The sequence below is a fragment of the Motacilla alba genome, chromosome 1 (assembly GCF_015832195.1).
Source record: "Motacilla alba alba isolate MOTALB_02 chromosome 1, Motacilla_alba_V1.0_pri, whole genome shotgun sequence".
NCBI classification, from domain to species: Eukaryota; Metazoa; Chordata; class Aves; order Passeriformes; family Motacillidae; genus Motacilla; species Motacilla alba.
The window spans coordinates 49,577,152-49,596,732 of NC_052016.1; the positions used below are offsets into that span (position 1 = coordinate 49,577,152).

General features: G+C 34.3%; 1 protein-coding gene across 3 annotated transcripts in view; it reads left to right on the forward strand.

Annotated features, from left to right (window-relative positions):
* DYNC2H1 (dynein cytoplasmic 2 heavy chain 1) overlaps positions 1-19,581 on the forward strand; it is a 144,033-nt gene that overhangs the window by 1,289 nt on the left and 123,163 nt on the right. For all 3 annotated transcript variants that reach the window (XM_038129614.1, XM_038129624.1, XM_038129603.1), the window contains exons 2-24: positions 1,424-1,594; positions 2,120-2,255; positions 2,572-2,690; positions 3,236-3,380; positions 4,146-4,378; positions 4,610-4,744; positions 4,838-4,951; positions 5,133-5,244; positions 5,397-5,521; positions 6,512-6,687; positions 8,068-8,263; positions 8,864-8,959; positions 9,462-9,614; positions 9,716-9,814; positions 11,933-12,072; positions 12,161-12,389; positions 12,826-12,953; positions 14,182-14,297; positions 15,550-15,677; positions 17,188-17,337; positions 18,114-18,319; positions 19,142-19,297; positions 19,389-19,503. In XM_038129614.1, the coding sequence (XP_037985542.1) occupies positions 1,424-1,594; positions 2,120-2,255; positions 2,572-2,690; positions 3,236-3,380; positions 4,146-4,378; positions 4,610-4,744; positions 4,838-4,951; positions 5,133-5,244; positions 5,397-5,521; positions 6,512-6,687; positions 8,068-8,263; positions 8,864-8,959; positions 9,462-9,614; positions 9,716-9,814; positions 11,933-12,072; positions 12,161-12,389; positions 12,826-12,953; positions 14,182-14,297; positions 15,550-15,677; positions 17,188-17,337; positions 18,114-18,319; positions 19,142-19,297; positions 19,389-19,503 (3,378 nt within the window). The remainder of the gene's footprint in view (positions 1-1,423; positions 1,595-2,119; positions 2,256-2,571; positions 2,691-3,235; positions 3,381-4,145; positions 4,379-4,609; positions 4,745-4,837; positions 4,952-5,132; positions 5,245-5,396; positions 5,522-6,511; positions 6,688-8,067; positions 8,264-8,863; positions 8,960-9,461; positions 9,615-9,715; positions 9,815-11,932; positions 12,073-12,160; positions 12,390-12,825; positions 12,954-14,181; positions 14,298-15,549; positions 15,678-17,187; positions 17,338-18,113; positions 18,320-19,141; positions 19,298-19,388; positions 19,504-19,581) is intronic.

The window sequence follows — 19,581 nt, forward strand, 5'->3', positions numbered from 1 at the left end:
GGATGTATGATTTCTTCCTGGGCATGGCTGCATGTAGGTGTCCCAAAGGATTGCATGGACAATGTCTATGCAGGGAATGGGACCCAATGTGTGGCACATTACCTGATATTTGACAAATCCAAGGTGGGTGTTTGTCCAAAGCACATTTTCAAATTTTCAAATGGATGTGTCCGGCTGTAAGCAAATCTAAGGTTCGATGTGTGAAATGTCCTACCTCGAGTCTTGTGTTCAGCAAGTGACTGTTCGGATTGTTACCACAGAGTGTGATGAGCACTCAGTGTCACCATGTAGGGAGGGCATGGTGTGGTGCCAGCCTCTCAGAGTGTACAGGCAAGGTGTGGGTCTTGACAGTGGGACCTGTTGTTCTGCAGTGAGACCAGGGAGATGGTGTCTGTTATGTCAGTGGCTTCACACATGGAAGAAGCATGAAAGGAGTCCTCAACATGTGGAGTGTGGACCTGTAACTTACATAACTCCTTGGTTAATCCTCTGTGAAGTCTAGTGCCTGCTATATTCAGGCAAGAGTAAACATATATTTGTACCAGTTTTTTGAAGGTGCTGCTGAGCCACTGTCACAAAGCAGCTTTCAGCAGCTGTGGAAGATCAGATGCATATTGGTGTTATACTCTGTACTTGTCTCAGTGAAGCTGTGTCTGTAGGAGTTGGGCTAAACACTTGATAAGAAAGTAAAACTGATACTGCCCAATAAAACTGAAAGCTGTTCTTACTACCCTTTGTTTCTTTTAACAGAAAAATAGTACACAAATGTTTGCAATTGCACAAGATCTGGGATTTTTTTTTCTAATAATTTATAAAATGTTTAATAAATTTTCCTGTTCTATGAATTCTCCTCAGCCACAAATAATTTCAGTAATTTTTGGAACTTTACCCATAAGTTGGGCTGTGGATGGAACATTAGTCATGCTGCAATTTATGATTTTAGTGATGAAAGAGCATACCTGTCCCTGTTCTTGAATAATCTATGAATAATGCATTTAAAAACTCAGGAGAACAATACAGAATATTTAGAATATATAGAAAAATATTCCCAAAGGCTTGTAGCATAAAAATACAATTAAAAAATAGGCTTAATGCTTAGTTTCTCTAGGTACAAGACAGAGTTTCTGTTTCGTCCAGAGAAAGTGGTAAGTGGAGTTTTCAGAATATAGTCAGAAATGATGATATTTACAGACATTATGTGCTGTAGAAGGCTTTATGTATTTGATGTTGGAAGTCAGGTTCCTATGGACTCAGAAATAAATATCATAAAAATTTTAATTTTCTGTGCAAATCAAATACTACCAGAATTTTATCAGAGTCCAGAGGGAGTAATATGGTTATTTTTTTTTTCTTGATGCAGACTGTTTGTGTAAATAGTTAGTAACAGCTTTCTAAACAAATCCTGTTTTCTTGATTATTACAGATTGAAGCTACTGATTCAAAGAATAATGTGTTGGTGTTCTTTAAGCTGAGACCTGATGTAATTACTGAAGATAATCTTCACAGTAATATTCTCGTGTCATCTATGCTAGATTCACCAATCAACACCCTTTATCAAGCTGTACGACAAGTTTTTGCACCAGTATTACTAAAGGTGAGAAATATACTAGTTTAATGTTCTATAGATTTATATTGAGACATTGGAATTCAGTAGGATGTTACCTAATTCTGAGCTAAATATATTATCTTATGAAATCAAAATGTTTGAGGACATTAAGCAATGGATGATAGCTATAATTGCTAAGTTAAAGAAAGTACTTTAGCTCCTATCAGTGAGCATGAGAGGAAGGTTCTGGTCATACATATGCCTGACTGGAAATACGGAATACACTGGCCATTGGTGGTTAATGTGGAAAAACAGCTCACACACTTTCAGGGTGCCTTTATAAACCCAGAAACTGACTTCTGATTTTGTGAGGAAAATGTTTTTTATAGTATTATTCTGGATTGTTAAATCAAAAGAATGAGGTGCTCTTCCTTGACTTCAGGTAAAAAAATGCTATGTTGTCACACCATGTGGTTGGTATAGTCTGAATTTTGTATTTTTTTAATGATTAATGGGAAGAAAATACTAATTGCTCTATCATGTGAGTCATAATTTTAGAAATTTTCATTGTAGGATGAGAAGTGGAGTAAAGCATTTGATCCCAAGCTCCAGAAACTTTTAAGTGAACTTGAAGCTGGCTTGAGTACTGTTCTCAGAAGATCAGATCCCAGTTACACAGGAGCAAAATTCAGTGAAGATGATGTGCGAGGTTTGTTTTGCAATCATGTCTTTTTTAGTTAATTTTTGAATTAGGAGTAAATAATTTATTTACAAGTTGAGAGTTTAGGTTTCCTAGTGATTTCACAGTGTAAAATATAACTGCTTGTTGTTAGTAGACTGGAGTTACTTATGGTTATGCCAGAAGAGCAGAGTTGACTTTTATACTGCATCTCATCAGGATCAGAAGTTGAAGGATATTTACATAACCATATGTATAAATCTGCTTTAGAAAGTATGTTCTGACTGAACGTGTTTTATAAACATTTATTCATTTAATATATAAATATTTTCTATTTTATTTGCAGCTATACTTACACCAACAGATGAATTTCAGTTCTGGAGAGAATGTGCTCATCATGGAAATAAAGGATGTAGTAAAGAGAGAGCTTCATATTTTAGAGACCTATTTGAGGACATTGCAAAAGTATGTTGTATTTTGTGTGATCAATGAAATATTTATAGATTTAGTAAGAACCACTCTTCCTATGAAATCTATGTCAGTATATGTACACTCTTTCCAAGTGTATGGATATATAGCTAGTTATTTTTTCTTAGGCAGAATTTTACTTTAAGTGATATTCGTGTAGTTTGTAGTGACAGTGGTGCATGGGAATGCCGACATTTAGTTGGGAGTGGATTTGGTAATGGAATAGGAGCTGCTGTGGAAATACAACTGTATGCTCTGTTTGTGAACTGGGGATTGACTCACAAGATGAAAAGGACACCATTAATGCTGGTATGCAACACTTCAGGCACCCTCAAGCACTTTCTTGAATAGTGCTTCAGATAGCAATGAATACTTCATGCGAATAAACTTACACAAATGCTTGGTTTTTCAAGAGGATTATGACATATTCTGTTATGCAGTAAACCTCAGGAAGCTACACCACTTGCCAGCTTCAGGAAAGTGTAAATGTTTTCACAATGCTATTTGCAAGTTAAAACATATTAAGGATATTTTTTTTCTAGGATTATTACAACTTGGATACTCTCTCATTATTTGAAGTTGTGGATTTGGTGGAGGCTACCAAGGACACTGTTGATAGTGTGTGGAGACAAACAGAACATGATCCTTATCCACAGTCTCGCATGCATAATCTCTTGGATGTGATAGGTAAACCTTTATGCAGTCTTTATTAAATGAACAGTCAAGAAAAGTAAAGTGATTCCTTGAGCAGAGACCTTCTTCCTTGTAAGGGCACCGATAACAGCCCACAGCATGAAGGTGCTTGCTTCTTCTAATTATGATCCATGAATATTATTTGCTTTCTAGTATGTGGTAATTCAGCCAGTTCTGGTAGGTGCCTTCACACATGCTTGGGAAGGTGATAGATAGATAGAAGATGGAGCTGAATACCTTTCAGCCTGTGAGCTGGATTTGTCGTGCTTCTGTTTGACTTCAGAGGAGAAAATTTATTACATAAACTCCCATTAAAGATTGGTTTGGTCTGTGTGGAGGTGAGAGCAGGATGTGCAGGCAGGTTCTTCTCTCATTCTCTTGACAGCAGCCCAGTGTTTGGGGACAGGCATAGGACAGTGACTTTGTGTGCTCCTGCCAGATGTGTGTGTGTGTGTGTGAGGAGGAGTTGTGGGGAGCAGCCAGATACAGCCATTGCTGCTGATAAAGACAGGTGCTTGTCTGTGGAATCTAGAATTCAAATCCCTCAGCTTCACATGTTGGACCAACTTCTGTTTACCTTGGAGATATTCAAGAGATTTTTTGAATCTGAAACAAAATAATCAGTTATTGCTGAATTTGTGTGGTTTGAAATCAAGACACTACACTGTTGTTTCTACAATGTGAATGGAATGTAGTGTAGCTTTAAAGGAATTATTTTAAATAAACATCTTGTTTTCTTTATGGTTTTTTGCCTTCTAGGTGGCTCACTAGGTAGATTTGTTCAGAGAAAATTAGCAGCTTTGAATTTGTGGGAGGATACTTTTCACAGTGTTAAAGAAAATATACAGGCTGGCATCTTGGTTTGTGAACAATGGGTGTCAGCTTGTGAATACCTAACCGGACAACTGTGGCAACATTACTCTCTACATCCATGGAAAAATGAGAAATATTTCCCTGAACTGATAGCCAAACTTGGCCAACGTCTTGATGAGGTAGAAGTTTGAATTACACACATTAGTTTCATTAGACACAGATTAAACAGCATTGTTTCAAGTTAAAAGGGAATTAAAATACTTCCACAGTCTTTTCAGAGTCAAATAGTATTGTATAATCTGTCTGAGTCTTTCAAAAGTTTCTTGTAAAAAGAAGAAAGATATGTCCTTTTAAATAAAAAATTTATTGAACATACATTTGTTATATCAAATATTTTCTTTCCCTCATAGGTGCTAACTGTTAGAACACTTCATGAAAAACTTATGTTCTTTTTGCCAGCTGGAGAAAAAAATTCTTTACATGTTTCCCATGTGTTTGAACCCTTTGCTGGCCTAAATCCTGTGCACTACAATCCTTACACAGAGGTATAATGCTTATTTTTAATTTATTCACATTCTTTCTGTGTCTTTCTGCAATGTATATAGCCCTAAACTAACACATGAACTCATTATCTCTAGCCCTTATGGAAAGCAGCAGTCTCTCAGTATGAAAGAATTATTGCACCAGTGGAACAAAAAATAGCAAGCAAATTGAAGAAATTTATTTCAGAAATTCTGGACAGTCCACAGCAGGTATGGGTAATTCTGTATTCTGAAAACTTTCCTGAAGATCAAGTTATTTAATTCCTAAGTAGTCAGTTTAGGAGATAGGAGTAAGTACTTAGAGCCAAAGACAGCACTACTGGGTGGTATCAGCCTATGTTTAATTTTTTTAATTAGAAATTGATATCTTTTAAAAATCTTCATATTACAGCTTCTTCAAATATTCCAGAAGCATAAGGAACTGATAAAGCACCCAAATATAAGCAAAGAATTGCTTTTTGAAAGGGAAACATTGCTGGCAGCACTTCAGGATTATGTCAAAGGTATTCAATTGCATTACTTTTTTTGTGCATGCTAGGATCTTTTTTTACTTCTAGAATTATGCCAGTTTTCCTAGTATATTTTTATAACTGCAATAATGATCTAAGGTTGTTCTATTAGATTTCTGTTCTAATGAATCTTTTGCATGTGTTAGACTATGAGACAGACTTTGGAACTCGATGCCATGGTGTTCCTGGGGATGTTTCTGGACCGCTGTCAGGCAAGAACCTTTCTGAAGTTGTCAATAATATTGTATGGGTACAGCAGCTGGAGCTGAAGGTAACAGATTCTCTTACTGTTTACACACATTTTTTCATAGAATGTAAAACATGGTATTTGACATTTCTGTGGGGAATTCTACACAGAAAAAATGTGGGCTTCCCAAGAGTTATATAATCAAGGTTCCTAATCAGTGGTGCTGCTTGCTAAGTTGAGTTTTATTAGCAGACCCAGAATGAAGTCTTTTTGTAGTAAACTGAGCTGCCTCGTAAAAAAAATCCAAACTAAAATTCCTACAGTAGGTGTTTTTGGTCAATTTTACCTTTCAGTTTGCATTTTAAAATTTTACTTAGGATTCACAGATACCCAGATTCTGAAATTCTTATCCTCACTTGTTATTACTAACCTTTATCTTGTTTTTTAAAATTTGTATTTACACTTCAGTAGTAAACTTTAAACATTTTTTGGACAATATTGACCAGTGAAAACCAAAATGTTTTTTGTGAATGTAAGTGCCCTCTGCAATAACTCTAGATTTGATTAAGAATAGAAGATACTTATCCCAGAATAACTATTAGCCTGGTTCAGCTGATGTATGTCAGTTTTATGTCTGCTTTAGGCTGTGCTGAATTTTTTAATTGCTCTCAAATCTCCACTGATGGTATTGACTAGGATTTTAATTTGTCCACTTGTAGATGTGAAATTCCATTTCAACTACCTTTGAATATTGTCATGGACCTTATAGATACAACAGAAGACTCCTAGGAGATCTGTACCTTTACAGAGACTTAATGAAAGATCAAGTGGGATATCCAGGGGTATCTTAATAGGAGTGGATGCCGTTGTCAGTGAACAGCTTTATTCAAATGCAATTTACTGTAAAGAGAATTCAGACATCTGGGACACAGTTCAGAATTCACTTTTTTTTTTTCCTAATAGCCCTTTGAATCCCACTTGGATGTTTTGTAATACTGATTTTTATTGTGATGATTTTTTTTTCTGGTTGAATACTGGGAAGTTAACCTTCTTTTCTTTGTTATTGTGTTTAAGGTGGATGATTCTATCAAGCTGGCAGAGGCTCTTCTGTCTGACTTACCCGGATTTCAAACTTTTCATCAAAGTGCAAATAGTTTTCTGGAACAGTTGAAAGTATATGAGCAAGAACAATTTGATGATTGGTCTAGGAATATCCAATCAGAATTATCAAATCCCAAGTCAGGACTTTGGTAAATACACTCTTGTTTAAATAATGTTTATTAAATAATGAAATCTGTAGTGTGGTGTAATTCATTAGAACTTGACAAGGAAGTAAAAAAAAAATACAGTATTGAGAATGAATGCAGAGACAAAATGGAGCAATTTATTATACTTTCATCATCCTGCCAGTCTTGCTTGGTAAGGTGAAGTATACAGGACAATATTATTAATTATTAATTAATAGCCAATATTGCAGATCAGTAACTAATCTTGAAGTTTCTGTTAGGACCTGGAATGAAAGACATGTTTGGTTTGCTTATTGTTTTTACTTGTTAGTCATTGTAATGCTTGTAGTGATAATGTATAGAGACTAGATGAGAGTATAGCTGTGATATACAGATAACACATGTAGAGTAACAAATTAATTTCTATTCACAAGAAATTCTGCAGTCTACATAAGGCAGATGTAAGAAGGGTAAGAAGATCAATTTAAACTTAATGAATATTTTTTCCTAAAATAATAAAATTTCTGTATGGGATACTAAAATATATTTTAACAATTTTAGTTGATTGGCCACATAGCTTCTGTCTTCAACTCTGAGTGTTGCAAAATTCTTCTGAAAAGAATTTGTCCACAGTTACAGAGGATACAGGAGTTTATACTTAAGCAAAAACTTTTATTTTAATGAAAATACTCAAATATATAACAGCCATCTAATTTATTAGTACTATAAAATTTTGTTATTGTGAGATTTTAAAAGATGTGAAGTGATCAATTGCAAGACCAAGAAAAGAAGAAGCTCCCTACAAAGGGGAATGCAATGGATATGGGAACTAGAAAAGAGATGAGGAAAGCAAAAAAGAAAAAGATGAGTAAGGCTGAAGTGTTTATGAAAGGATGGTGGTAGAAGCATTGATAAAGTAGAAAAAAAATAGCATAAAGTCTGAAGATAAGCTGATGTTCTTATTAGCATCTGGCTGAATATACCAAACTGCTCCATTGATGCAAGTTCTGGTTTTTAGAATTGGTTCTCTCATTATTTTCTCCCGCCTTTGCAGTGCTGGAGGCTGAGGCTGGTAGGGCTCCTGCTTGAGAGACTGTGAGAGATACAGTGTAAGCTAGAATACTGTCAAGCTGTGAGTTACCTGTTAGTTAACTATCATCACAAACCTGAAAAATTTTGTAAGCAAAAATGATCTGTCCTATCTTCATTGGCTTTGAATTAAAGGAAAGGTTACTGGAATAATTTTTGAGTAAATTAAAATGTTAATATGCATAGAAAAACAAAATAGAATGACATCAAGCTGTTTAGAATAGTTTGTTATATTATGGTAAAATGCACCTAAGAAAGGATAAATATCAAATTATATTGATAATGTAATCAGTAATATGATTGATTTTGGTTCAGTATCCAAGCTAATAGCCCTGTGATGGAGTTGGATCCCATTTCTGGAGCATTAAACATACTTTACTCAGATCGTTTGGTGACTCTGCTGAGAGAAGTACGTCAGCTTTCAGCACTTGGGTTTGCTATACCAGCTAAAATACAGCATCTTGCAAACACTGCACAGAAGTTCTGCAAGCAGGCAGTCATCCTCAAGCAGGTATAAGATTATGCCATAAAAACTTCCTGTTCTGACTTCCCTGCTTGAACTTCTCTACAGTGCTCTCTTTTCTGTCTGTGTGGTTAAGCTTTTCACTGTTCTTGTCTGTATGAAAGTGACTACTTTCTTGAACAAATTAATGAAGCCCATAAAAGAGAACAAAAGTAAAGATATGCTTTACAATTTCAGAATGTGTCTTCTTTTGCAATATAGTATTAAAGCCATATGAAGTTACTGTATGAATATACAAAAACAAGACAAGTAATTAGTTGATTACCTGGTTTTAGTTTTAGTTTTTTGTGATTATGATTAAAGGGAATTCTCATAAAAGTGTAGCAACTTGTCCTCACCATTGCTAGTTTTCAACTGAAAATATATTAGCAAGTGTTTTAATGGAAGTATGTGTGGGGTTTTTGGGGGATGGGTAGTCTATTTTTTTGATTGCACTCAGTGCCACATGTTTTTGTTTGGCTTATATTTCAGTTCCGTATCCCATGAGGTGTCATTGATAGCTGGGACACCCCTACAAAGGTGGGTGGGCAAAGGTGGCATGCGACTTTTTATTTTTCCTTTTAAATTTAAGCTCTCCTTTTTTTACAGGTGGCACATTTCTATAATTCTATTGATCAACAAATGATTTGGAGTCAAAAGCCAATGATGTTACAATCTGCTCTAGCATTTGAACAGATAATTAAGGTGAAAGAATTTCCCTATCTTTGTCTTTTTAATTTCAGTGGTGTCTGTGCATATTCTGTGCTGTTTTTCTACATTTATTGCATTGTTATTTAAAAAATTATTTCTTGATGAACAGGTAAAGTTGATTAGCAATTATTAACGTCATTTTTTTGGTTTTGATCTGTGCAGAACAAAGACCAAGAGAGGCGTTTAAGGTGTCCTCTCATTTTCAGATGTCTGCTTATATTTGTAGAGAGGCAGTCTCAACATCAGTTGATCTATTTCAAACTCTGTTAGGAGTCTGTCATTAATCCCTCTCCAGTGCACTGATGTAACTATAATGCTATGCCCCTACATGTCTGTGATTTGCCAGATTATTTTGTCTCTAGTGCAGCTAGGGAAAGGGAGATCCTCCATTTGTTTTGCTAGGAATAAAACCGCCTTTCTTATATTATTGCTTCTGGATGTTGGCTGGTAGTCTGTTTTTGTCATTAAATGTTACAAAGTTTGTGTGTTTTTAAAGCATTCAAAATCAGGTCCTGGAGGAAAAGCTCAAATAACATGGGATAATCCCAGAGAACTGGAGGCTTATATCCAAAAACTCCAAGGTGCTGCTGAACGGATTTCCACTGAAAATAGAAAACTAAGAAAGTGGCACACAAACTTCATTCAAAAGGTATATTTTCCAGGTGAAACATCTGTTATAGCATACCTTAACCTTTCTTTAATTTACATGATGATGAGTATGTTTACTATTCCTTAAAATTCTTTTAACAGGTCATATCGCTTATGAATATTGATCTACTGCGGCAGCAGCAGCGTTGGAAAGAGGGGCTTCAGGAGCTCAGAACTGGTTTTGCCAGCCTCGAGTCACAGGCAGGGTTTGATTTTCCTACTGCAAACTGTGAACATTTGACTTTTCAACAGTAATCAAGATTTGAGACTCAAACATAGCAATTCTGATTCAGGAGTTGTCTTAGGAAAACATCTGTGTCCTGGTTAATGCCAGGTTAATGTGAGATAAAATCAGAGATGAGGAGGATGGAGATGATTTTTTTATGTCATACTAGCAATGGGAGAAGAACTTTTGGTCAATGACAGGTGTTAGGTGAGGAAATGGGAAAACCTTGGGTAATGTAGATCCGTTGTGTCTGAGCCATTAATGCAAGGTAAAATGAAGGAATTGGTATAGATAATGAGTGATCCACACACAGAATAAAGCGAATGTATAAAATCAGGAATTAAAATGCATTTCTGCCTGAAATAATGAGAAAAACATTTTTTTCATTCACTTATCAATTGACAACTTTTAGAGTAGACTATTAGAATTGTTAAAGTTGGAAAAGACCCTTAGTGTCATTAAGGTGATCACGATTTTGATTAAAATGATCATATTATCAAAGTAAGCTATTTTGAGTTATTATTAGAGTCAGTTTAATTTTTCCCATAGCCTTCAGCAATCAAAGGACTGTATTTTTAGATGGATATGTTGTTCTTATCCTTTGTAATGCAAATACAGATTACTTTTGTTGGTATTTGCAAGTCAAATACATGCAGTGTCTTTACAGTATTTTACTTGCAATTTTGTTTTCATTCTCTCAAGATAATATAAAAAGTAATCTGGCTTGGTTTCTTTTCAAATTTAATTTGCAGATTTTTATCTTTCAGTCAGTATATTTTATGAAAAGAATCTAGATTTCCTTTAGGATGTGTTTGAAAATTGTTTTGATATTACAAAATGTTTTTAGATGGAAAATTACCTAAACTGTTTTCAGTCACTCTTCAAAAATCTCTGAGTAGAAGTGATAAAACTTACCCAAATGTATATTTTTTTCACATTCTGAAAATTATAAGATGGTGTAGTCTTACTGCTGTTGTCATCAATATGTTACATATTTCTTTAAAACCCTGTTACAATTGTCTTAAGGCTTAATTAAGACAACTTCAGGTTTTCTTAATCCCTAGAATTTCTATGTTGGAAGAGCTGCTTTAGGCAGCTTTGAATTGTAGGACAGACCTTAACTGTTTAGCTTCCTGCAGCAGTCCTCACTGCCTCCAAAGCCCTGCCTGAAAATCTCCAATTAAACAAAAGGACCTTTTAAGCTGGAAGGAGTTTTTAGCTTTTTTCCTAGCTCCTGTTGTCCTTCTGCAAATCCCTCAATGACTTGCAAATGACCATTTTAGCTCAGTGGGTCAGAGTGCTAATAATGCCAAGATAATGGGCTTGATCTCTGTATGAACAATTCACTTAAGAGTTGGACTTGATGATCCTTGTGGATCCCTTCCAGCTCAGAATATTCTATGATTTACAGAACTTGACTGTATGATAAGGCTTTCCATATCCTTATAGTGCAGCGTAGCAGATTTTGATGAAAAACTGGGTTCTTTGAGGTAAAATTTTACATTATTTTATTAGTTAACACTGTTCTGTGGAAACACACAATAATTTTTATAAATAATATTTAAAAGGTAGTTTACATATTATAAGAAAATAGAAGGTGTGATACAGGTTTAAATCTCTTATTCAGCCAGCTCTTTATGTTATTTCCAGCAGAGTCCTGTGCATTTTAGAGTAACCCTGAAGAACGTGCTGGTAAACCAATGGGTGATGAACCTCAGTGAAGTTCCTATGTTGATTTGCTACAGAGACTGTTTGATTTGTATTTTTTTTTTTATTCCTGTATTAATTTGAAATAAATGCAAGAGCTGGTCACAAAATCAAAAACTCATATCTTGAGTTAGAAGGGATCCATAAGGACCATCAAGTCCAAGTCCCTGCTCCTCACAGGACTATCTAAAACTAAACAAAGTGACTTAAGTATGTTGTCCGGGTGGTCCTTAAACTCTGACCAGCTTGGTGCCATGACCCAGTCTGTGCCAGCTGTGTGGTTACTGAATTTTAGTAAGATCCTGGTCTTCGGATCTTATACCGTGTGCAGTATCTTCTTATAATTCTGAAGGAATAAAATAAAAATAAACATTGTTAAATTTTAGGGTTTCAAATCAAGCGATATGAAAGCTTGGAGACAACACTGGAATCATCAACTTTACAAAGCTCTGGAGCATCAGTATCAAATGGGCCTAGAAGCACTCAATGAGAATTTACCAGAGATAATTATTGATCTAACATTCAAGTAAGAAATTTTTTCTCCTTAAAAGAAAATATTCAGATGCAGATTACATTAAAATACTAGTTTTTCTGTTATTTGTTTCATTTTTTAGACAAGGTCGCTTGCAATTCAGACCTCCTTTTGAAGAGGTACGGGCTAGATACTACAGAGAAATGAAGAGATTCATCTCCATTCCGAATCAGTTTAGGGGAGTCAGTGAGGCAGAAGATGAGTCTATATTCACTGTTATGACCGAAAGAAATGCAAATGGATTTCTGACCGCTTTCAGTAAAGCAGAGGATTTGTTCAGAAGGCTGACAGATGTTTCTAATCAATTCAAGGTATTCTCAGTAGTGGACTGACTCATATGTATTTTCACTTAGATTTGTATCATTTTATGCTTTGGACATTTTAGAAGTAGCTCAGCAATGACATTTGTGAATTGTTGTCCTTTTCTTCAAGGCATATAAGCGAAAGCTTAGCAAGTCAATCCGTGTTAAGCCAACCACTTAAGCACATTGCTCCTTTTGAATACTCTGTATAATAGCTGACTTTTCAGTCTTTCTGTTTTGTATATCCTTAAATGTGTGAACATGTCAAATTGTTTTTTACCTTCTGATTTTTGCACTAAGAAAATCTACAGATAATTGAAGAAGCACAAAGGTTAAAGAGACTGTGACTTGAAAACATTATTAGAGTATTTTAATGTTATTGGGGAATAGTTTTTTAATCTGAAAAATATTTCTTTTCCATGGAATAAAAAATAATATTGGAAAGGAATGGGTTGTAATTGGCCAAGTAGATATGGAACCTTTGGTGAAGACACACCTTTCTAGCAAACAGGACTGGGAGAAAAACTTCAAGGCATTAAAAGTGCGGGGGAAAGAAGCAGAACGTCTTCCAAGGTATAGTGTAACTTTATTCTTTTGTTTGAATAATGTATTCCAACAGATATTTTAAAGGTAATAATAAAATAGAGATGAAGATATAGATAGAATTTGAAGTGTTTTTAAAATGTGGATGTAGTTTTTAAATGTTTCGATTTTGATTTTTCATTTTTATTTTTAGATACTCTCTTTTATTTGTGTCACCTCCTCAGAAAGCTAAATACTTCCTCTTGATATAATGGGAAACTTCCTCAAAATCAAGGGCTAGTTCTGAAATATTCCAAAAGATAATATTTTAACAAATCTTTTAGCTAAGTCCTGTACTTGTGAAATATATATGGGACTTAGGAACAGACGTAGCAAATGTTTGTCGTGAAGTAATTCCTGTAACGAAACATTTGATTACCTCTTATAGTTTAAAATATGGTAGGGTAGGCTTTTATTCTTACGTAAATTCACATGAACCTATTGTACTGTACGGTTAGAGTTCTAAAGTAAAGCTGGTAGGAACCATGTTTAGAGCAAGGAGAAATATGTGACATTTCATGCTGGAGAAGTAGAACTTGCTGGCTAGTGATACTCTGAATAGTAAAGATTTCCATGAATTCATGGACAAACTGAGCTGAATAGAAGAGAAGCTGGCTGGTGTGCCTTATAGCCAGGAGCAACATGTTGCTAAGAAATCCATGAGTTGAAAATATTAGTATTGAGGGGGGATAGTCAGGAAGATATCAAGTAAGGTAGACTTTTTACTTAGTGTTCTTTAGGTGTCTACTTATGGTCACTGATATATTAGATATGGGGCCTTGAAATGACTCTCTATGGTTTTTCTTCAGTTCTTTTTGCTATTGAAGGCTGAGTTAGTTAACTGTGATGGAAATCAGAAGATTAAAGACATGAATATACAAATAATGAAAGTATTTTTCTTTTGAGTATGGTAATAGCCTTTCAGAATTCTATGACACTGGTTGTATAAAATCAAGCCATTTTCTAACTATTTGGAGAAGCAGAGCATTGGACCTCAGTCCCCATAAAACTGAAAGTATGTATACATAATTGTTGTAAATATTTCAATACTATGGCTTAATTTCCTAAGAAGCTATGACTTTCACTTGTAGAATTATGAGGAAAATTTTTCTTTAAACTATGAAGTTAGGGTAAACTATAGATGTGCATAGATCTAGAGATACTAACATGTAAGTATGCTACTGAATATTTTCTGTCTTTTAATCTCTTTTTTGTGAAGCGTGATCAGAATAGATTGTTTAACTGTGAATTGCAACCCTGTGAAAACTGTGATCGATGATTTCATCCAGAAGTTGTACGACATTCTGGTTGTTTCTTTGAGAAAATCTATTCAAGGTAAATAATATCAATGACCAGTATTTTAGTTTTGATTGTTTCTGTTGTACTTGGGCACATTTGTGTTAATGTAAATACTTTTTTATAGAAATATTTTACTTTCAGGCACAGTGAACTGCAGAAGTCACAATGCAGAGAAAGTAATCTGTTACAGCTGTGTTTTCCTCAATATTACTTTTTCAATACAGACGTAGCCTAGGACCCTTTGATGTCCATTGTGTATCTTTCCTGTTTTCTTGTTTGGGCCATCTCTGTTACAGGTGTAAAAGAATACATATGAACATTGTTTTGCTTGTTTCTTTTATCTGAAGAAAAATTTTGTTGCTTCAGAGAAGAAAATTTATTTAATGTTTGAGGGAGGAAAATTTCCTAGGTGTTTGAGAATGTGTCATAAAATGTAATAAAAATGCTATTAGATTTTTCTTTTACAAATTGAAATACTTCATGAAGAGTCTAAAATGATCTGGACTTACTCCATAGAATTGCTTGTCACTTAGATTGTCAAAACTGTTAAAACTGTGTTGAAGAATACAAAACATTTCCCTGTTTTGGGTGGTTGACCTATATATGGAACAGCAGGACAAAGTGGAATAAAGTGTAGATGATGAGAAATAACAGTGCTTTGTGCTTTAAATCTAATGGTTGTCACAGGAAACATATAACAGGGATTGTGCCAGAAAGTGAATTATTTCATAGCCTGAAAGGTGAATCTTTCCTGGAAGATTTCCTGGAGCTGTACAGCTCCTTTCTCAGTATCAAAAGAGATTTACCTTGGTGGGTAAATACAACATTATAGCTTATGCAGGCATTTGTTGTGAGTCTTTTCAATATGTAAAGCAAGGTGGCTTTAGTTAGTTAGCTCCTTTAAAAGACCCAAACAAAAATAAACAGAAAAAAACCCCAAATAACCCAAAAGCAATTTATATCTGTTTACCTAAAAAAAAAGACCTTTACAACCTTTGAAAGTATGTAAATAAATGCCTCACGTATTTATGTTTAATGTTCAGAAGGAGCTCTGATACTTATGGTCTAAATCATACACTGAACTCAGTGCATTACGTTTGAAAAGCTACTTGTAAACACAAATGTGCAATTTTTGTTTAGGTAGTAGACAAGATTGGAGGCTGCAGTTTTTAAACAAATACTTTGCATACTTATGACTAATGCTGTATCCTTATGCATTTGTCTGACTTGGATATTTAAAACTAGAAATACTCTCTCGATGATAACTTTGTTTTCCATCTTTGTGTAGCTCACCTCTGTGATGTTTCTACATTTCTCACTGATGCCATGGAAACACTAGTAATTAAGCCCCAGACTGTAGAGGAAATAGCAGAAGACAATTTAAAATATTTAAGCCTACATGAACGAAAAGAGGGGGTAAGAGACTATTTTATTCTATCGAGAGCAACAGCTATAAAACTATAATTACTTTCTAGAATGGAAACTTACATTTAATAATAACTAATAAAGATCATGCTCAGGTCACATAGGGTCAGGGCAGTAGTCCATGTAGCACAGTAATTGGTGTCCAGCAGTTGGGTGATTTATTTAGGGGAAAACATAAAATCAAGGTAGCTTTTTTGATACTTTTTACTTCTAACCTTCAACCTGAACCTTGCTGGGTTTTATGTGGTTCCTGAGCATATAGTAACACTCAGTGGATTTCTTTTCCAGCACCTTACCTTGTCTTCTCTTGAGAGCAAACATGTGTTTGACATCCAAAATATAGTCTGGTAAAGTGTAGATCAATTAAACATTACATGTAGAATTCGTCTTTTTATTTTTTTTTTCCAACTGGCACCTGTTAACTTCATACTATTTCTTATATTGGAAGAGATATGGACCAAACAGTTCCTATGCTTCCTTTTCATGGCATATGACTGTATTCTACTTTGTTGTGTCTGGTATCAGCAATCTCTGTTGTAGATTGAAGAGTGTTAATAATCTCCTCTTTTCTTAATAATCTCCTCTTTTCTTATATATAACACACTCATAACTTTGGTCATCCTTGTGGCCTTTTGATAAGTCTTTTCTTTCTATTTCATTTTAATGTGGGACCAACAGATTTTTCTCAGTTTTTAAGATCTGAATAATCATGGATTTACATGATTAAATTGTAATATTACCTCTTATAATATTTTTGATCTCTGTGACTCATAACATTTGTTTTGCTTCCTACTTCTTGGATTAATTAAGCTCACACTTTGGTAAAACTAGGTATCATAACCCTAAGATAGCAGTCAAGTGCAGGTTTTATCTTAGGACTCAACTTGTACATGTGAAATTTATTTTTTCACATTTATGTCTCTTCATGGTTATCTACTTGAATTTTGCTTGTCTCCAGTATCATTAGTTGTTATTTCTTATACATTCATTCTGTAGTTCTTCTCAGGCAAAGTATTTTCATGCCTGAAATAACATAGTATCATCAGTAACGTTTATCATCTCACAGACTGGTCTCCTTTTCCAGTTCTTTTATAAGCATTTTGAGCAGTACAGAAAGGTACCAAGAGAAAAATTAACTACATCCCAGCCAAAGCCAGCAAACATACACACAGATTTATCACATTCTGTTGCTCTGCTGCTCTTCTTCAATTTGATTGAGTTGATCTCTGCAATATATAAGGTGGCACTTAACTCTTTCATAGTTAACATTCACTTCTGTATATCTCATGTTAGGATCAAGGTTTAGAATTTCTCTAAATGCCTCAGATACTATTTTTTTCAAATATTTTATTATTATTCTATAAGCAGTATTAAAAAAGCAGCTGTATATAAGCTTATTATCTATGCTTACAGAATTGGTGATTCATATATATTGGTTTTAGGTAAACAGGATTTGCTGAATTTTTACATGCATGCTTAGTTTTGATCTTTCCACTTTTAGATTTTTCTCCTGTTTCAAGAAGCTGAAGATAAAAACAAACTTCTGCGAACTGTGGCTGGTGCAGGTTTGGACAGTATCAGTAACCTAAGAGCTACATGGGATAAATTTGAGTTAATGATGGAAAGCCACCAGCTTATGATTGCTGAACAGGTAGCAATGAAAGTTTAAAGTTTTACCTGAAAATGTTGAAATTCTTTTGAATGTGTCTGGAACGATACTTTTTTCTTAGATTAAATCCATAAATATTGTCAGTTCAATAATAACATGGGCATTATTGAGTTGAGGGAGAGCTATCTAAGGAAGAATACTTGGACTCTTAAGCAGAAACTGTTAACTCTGGAGCAGTAACTAGGGAAAACTTTCGTTGAACTGATGCTAAAGTAGATGTATTGTTGTAGTTCTTTCTCAGAACAACTTTCTGGTGACAGAAATGGCTTAATAAATGCAATGGTTAACAGAGGAAAAGAGGATAACAGTTTAAAGATAGCATTTTTATTTCTTTATCATTATTTTAGTATTGAAGCTTTTTATTTTCTTTTCACTTAACTTTGCTAATCTATGCACAGTCCTGTAATTCCAGTCCATAGGCAAACTACTTAACTCATTTGAAGTTCTACTGAAGATATCAATTTGCCATACAAATAGCATTTTTTCTATATGCTATAAGAGGCAAGCCTAAGTAGGTAGCGTAGGCTGAATAAATAAGTCTCAAGTACTAGCATAATAAAAAGTAATGCCCCCTTTAAAAGAAAAACAGAACAAGGAGAATAAAGTTGAACTATTTCTTCATGTGTTACACAAGAAGTTTTTTGAGTTTAATTTTTGATAAAGTAGTCATTATCAAGTTTTGAAGTTGATGTTTTGATTTTGATTATAGTAGTAGATACAAACCATTAAGGAATGTAATTTTGCCTATTGCTTTGCAGATGGAAGTGATGAAAGGAAATGTGCTTTCACGTGTCAATATATATCTTCAAGATCTGGAAAAATTTAAAGCTCGCTGGGATCAGCTAAAGCCAAGTGATGATGTTATTGAAACAGGTGGTCAGGATGTACTTGAGAAAAGTGCTCAGATGATAAAGGAAAAAAAAAAAGAATTTGATGAACTTAAAATCATGAAAGAAAAACTCATGTAAGTGTGTTTATTTCCCTGTATATCTTATTCATTAATGTATTGATCTTTTACAGCAATAGTGTCTCAGAAAATGTTTACTAATTTTTATCGCAACAGATATTGTAAGTAATTTAATTTGTATTGCATGTTTTTCATTAGCTTTTCAGGGTCCTTTTTGTTGGTTTTATGTAACATCAATTTCTTGAGCTAAGTTTTTCTAGGTGTTTTTTGGATAAATAAATTGAGAAATCTCTTAAGGTCTTGCAAAAGGAAGTTTGTACACTAAAGGCTTAATTCTGACTTTTGAAATTCTCACTAAGAGAAGGTTTAGGATATTGGTCCAAAAAGAACCTCTTTTAACTTAAGTGGACAGGAGGTCACCTCTCCCAGTAAGTGTCTGTGTTCATTATTGCAGATCTTGAGGATGAAATTTTCTATTTAACTTCTTACTTTGGCATGTAAATTATGGCAAATAAAATTAGCATATTTTTTTTACCACTTGGAAGAAATGATCAATTCAGAATTATTTTTTTTCTGGCTTTGATTTTGAGGGCACAAATTAATTCACCTTTCTCATAAATAAAAAAGAAATGAAAGTTTATGGAAAACAATTGTGAATATGGGAGAAGGTTATTGTGTAAAAGAGTTATCACTCATATTCCTTTATTATTTCTATTCAAGAAGGAGATTATAAGGAAAATGCAGTTGGCAGCAATATTCTTCAATAAAGCAAATGACTTTTCTTAAAAAAGTATGATGATTTCTGTATGGTACCATTTCCTAACCCATAAAAGTCTAGTAGAATAATATAATGCATAATGCAATGATCTTTTTATTCAGTGAAGAATGCCATCATTTTAAGCTGGAAGAGCCTGACTTATCATTGTCAGAAGCTGTAAGTCAAGATATTCAGAGCTGTGCAGATGTCTGGGCACTGTATGATGAGTTTTATCAAGGTTTTCAGGAAAAAGCTAAAGAAGACTGGATTACTTTTAGGTAACATTTTTTTACTTTATTTTTAATGGGTATACTGGTGTGGTTGTAGTACTGTGTTGTTATGACCTTTTTATGTCTGATTTTCATGCAGAAGTAAGATATACCTATTTGAAGAATTTTTGTTTAACTGGCATGACAGACTGAGGAAGATGGAAGAACATACTGTAATGACAGTAAAGTTGCAAAAAGAAGTGGACAAATATAAAGTAAGATGCTAATTACCCTGGAAATGTTCAAGGCCAGGTTGGGTGGTGCTTTGAGCAGCCTGGTCTAGTGGAAGGTGT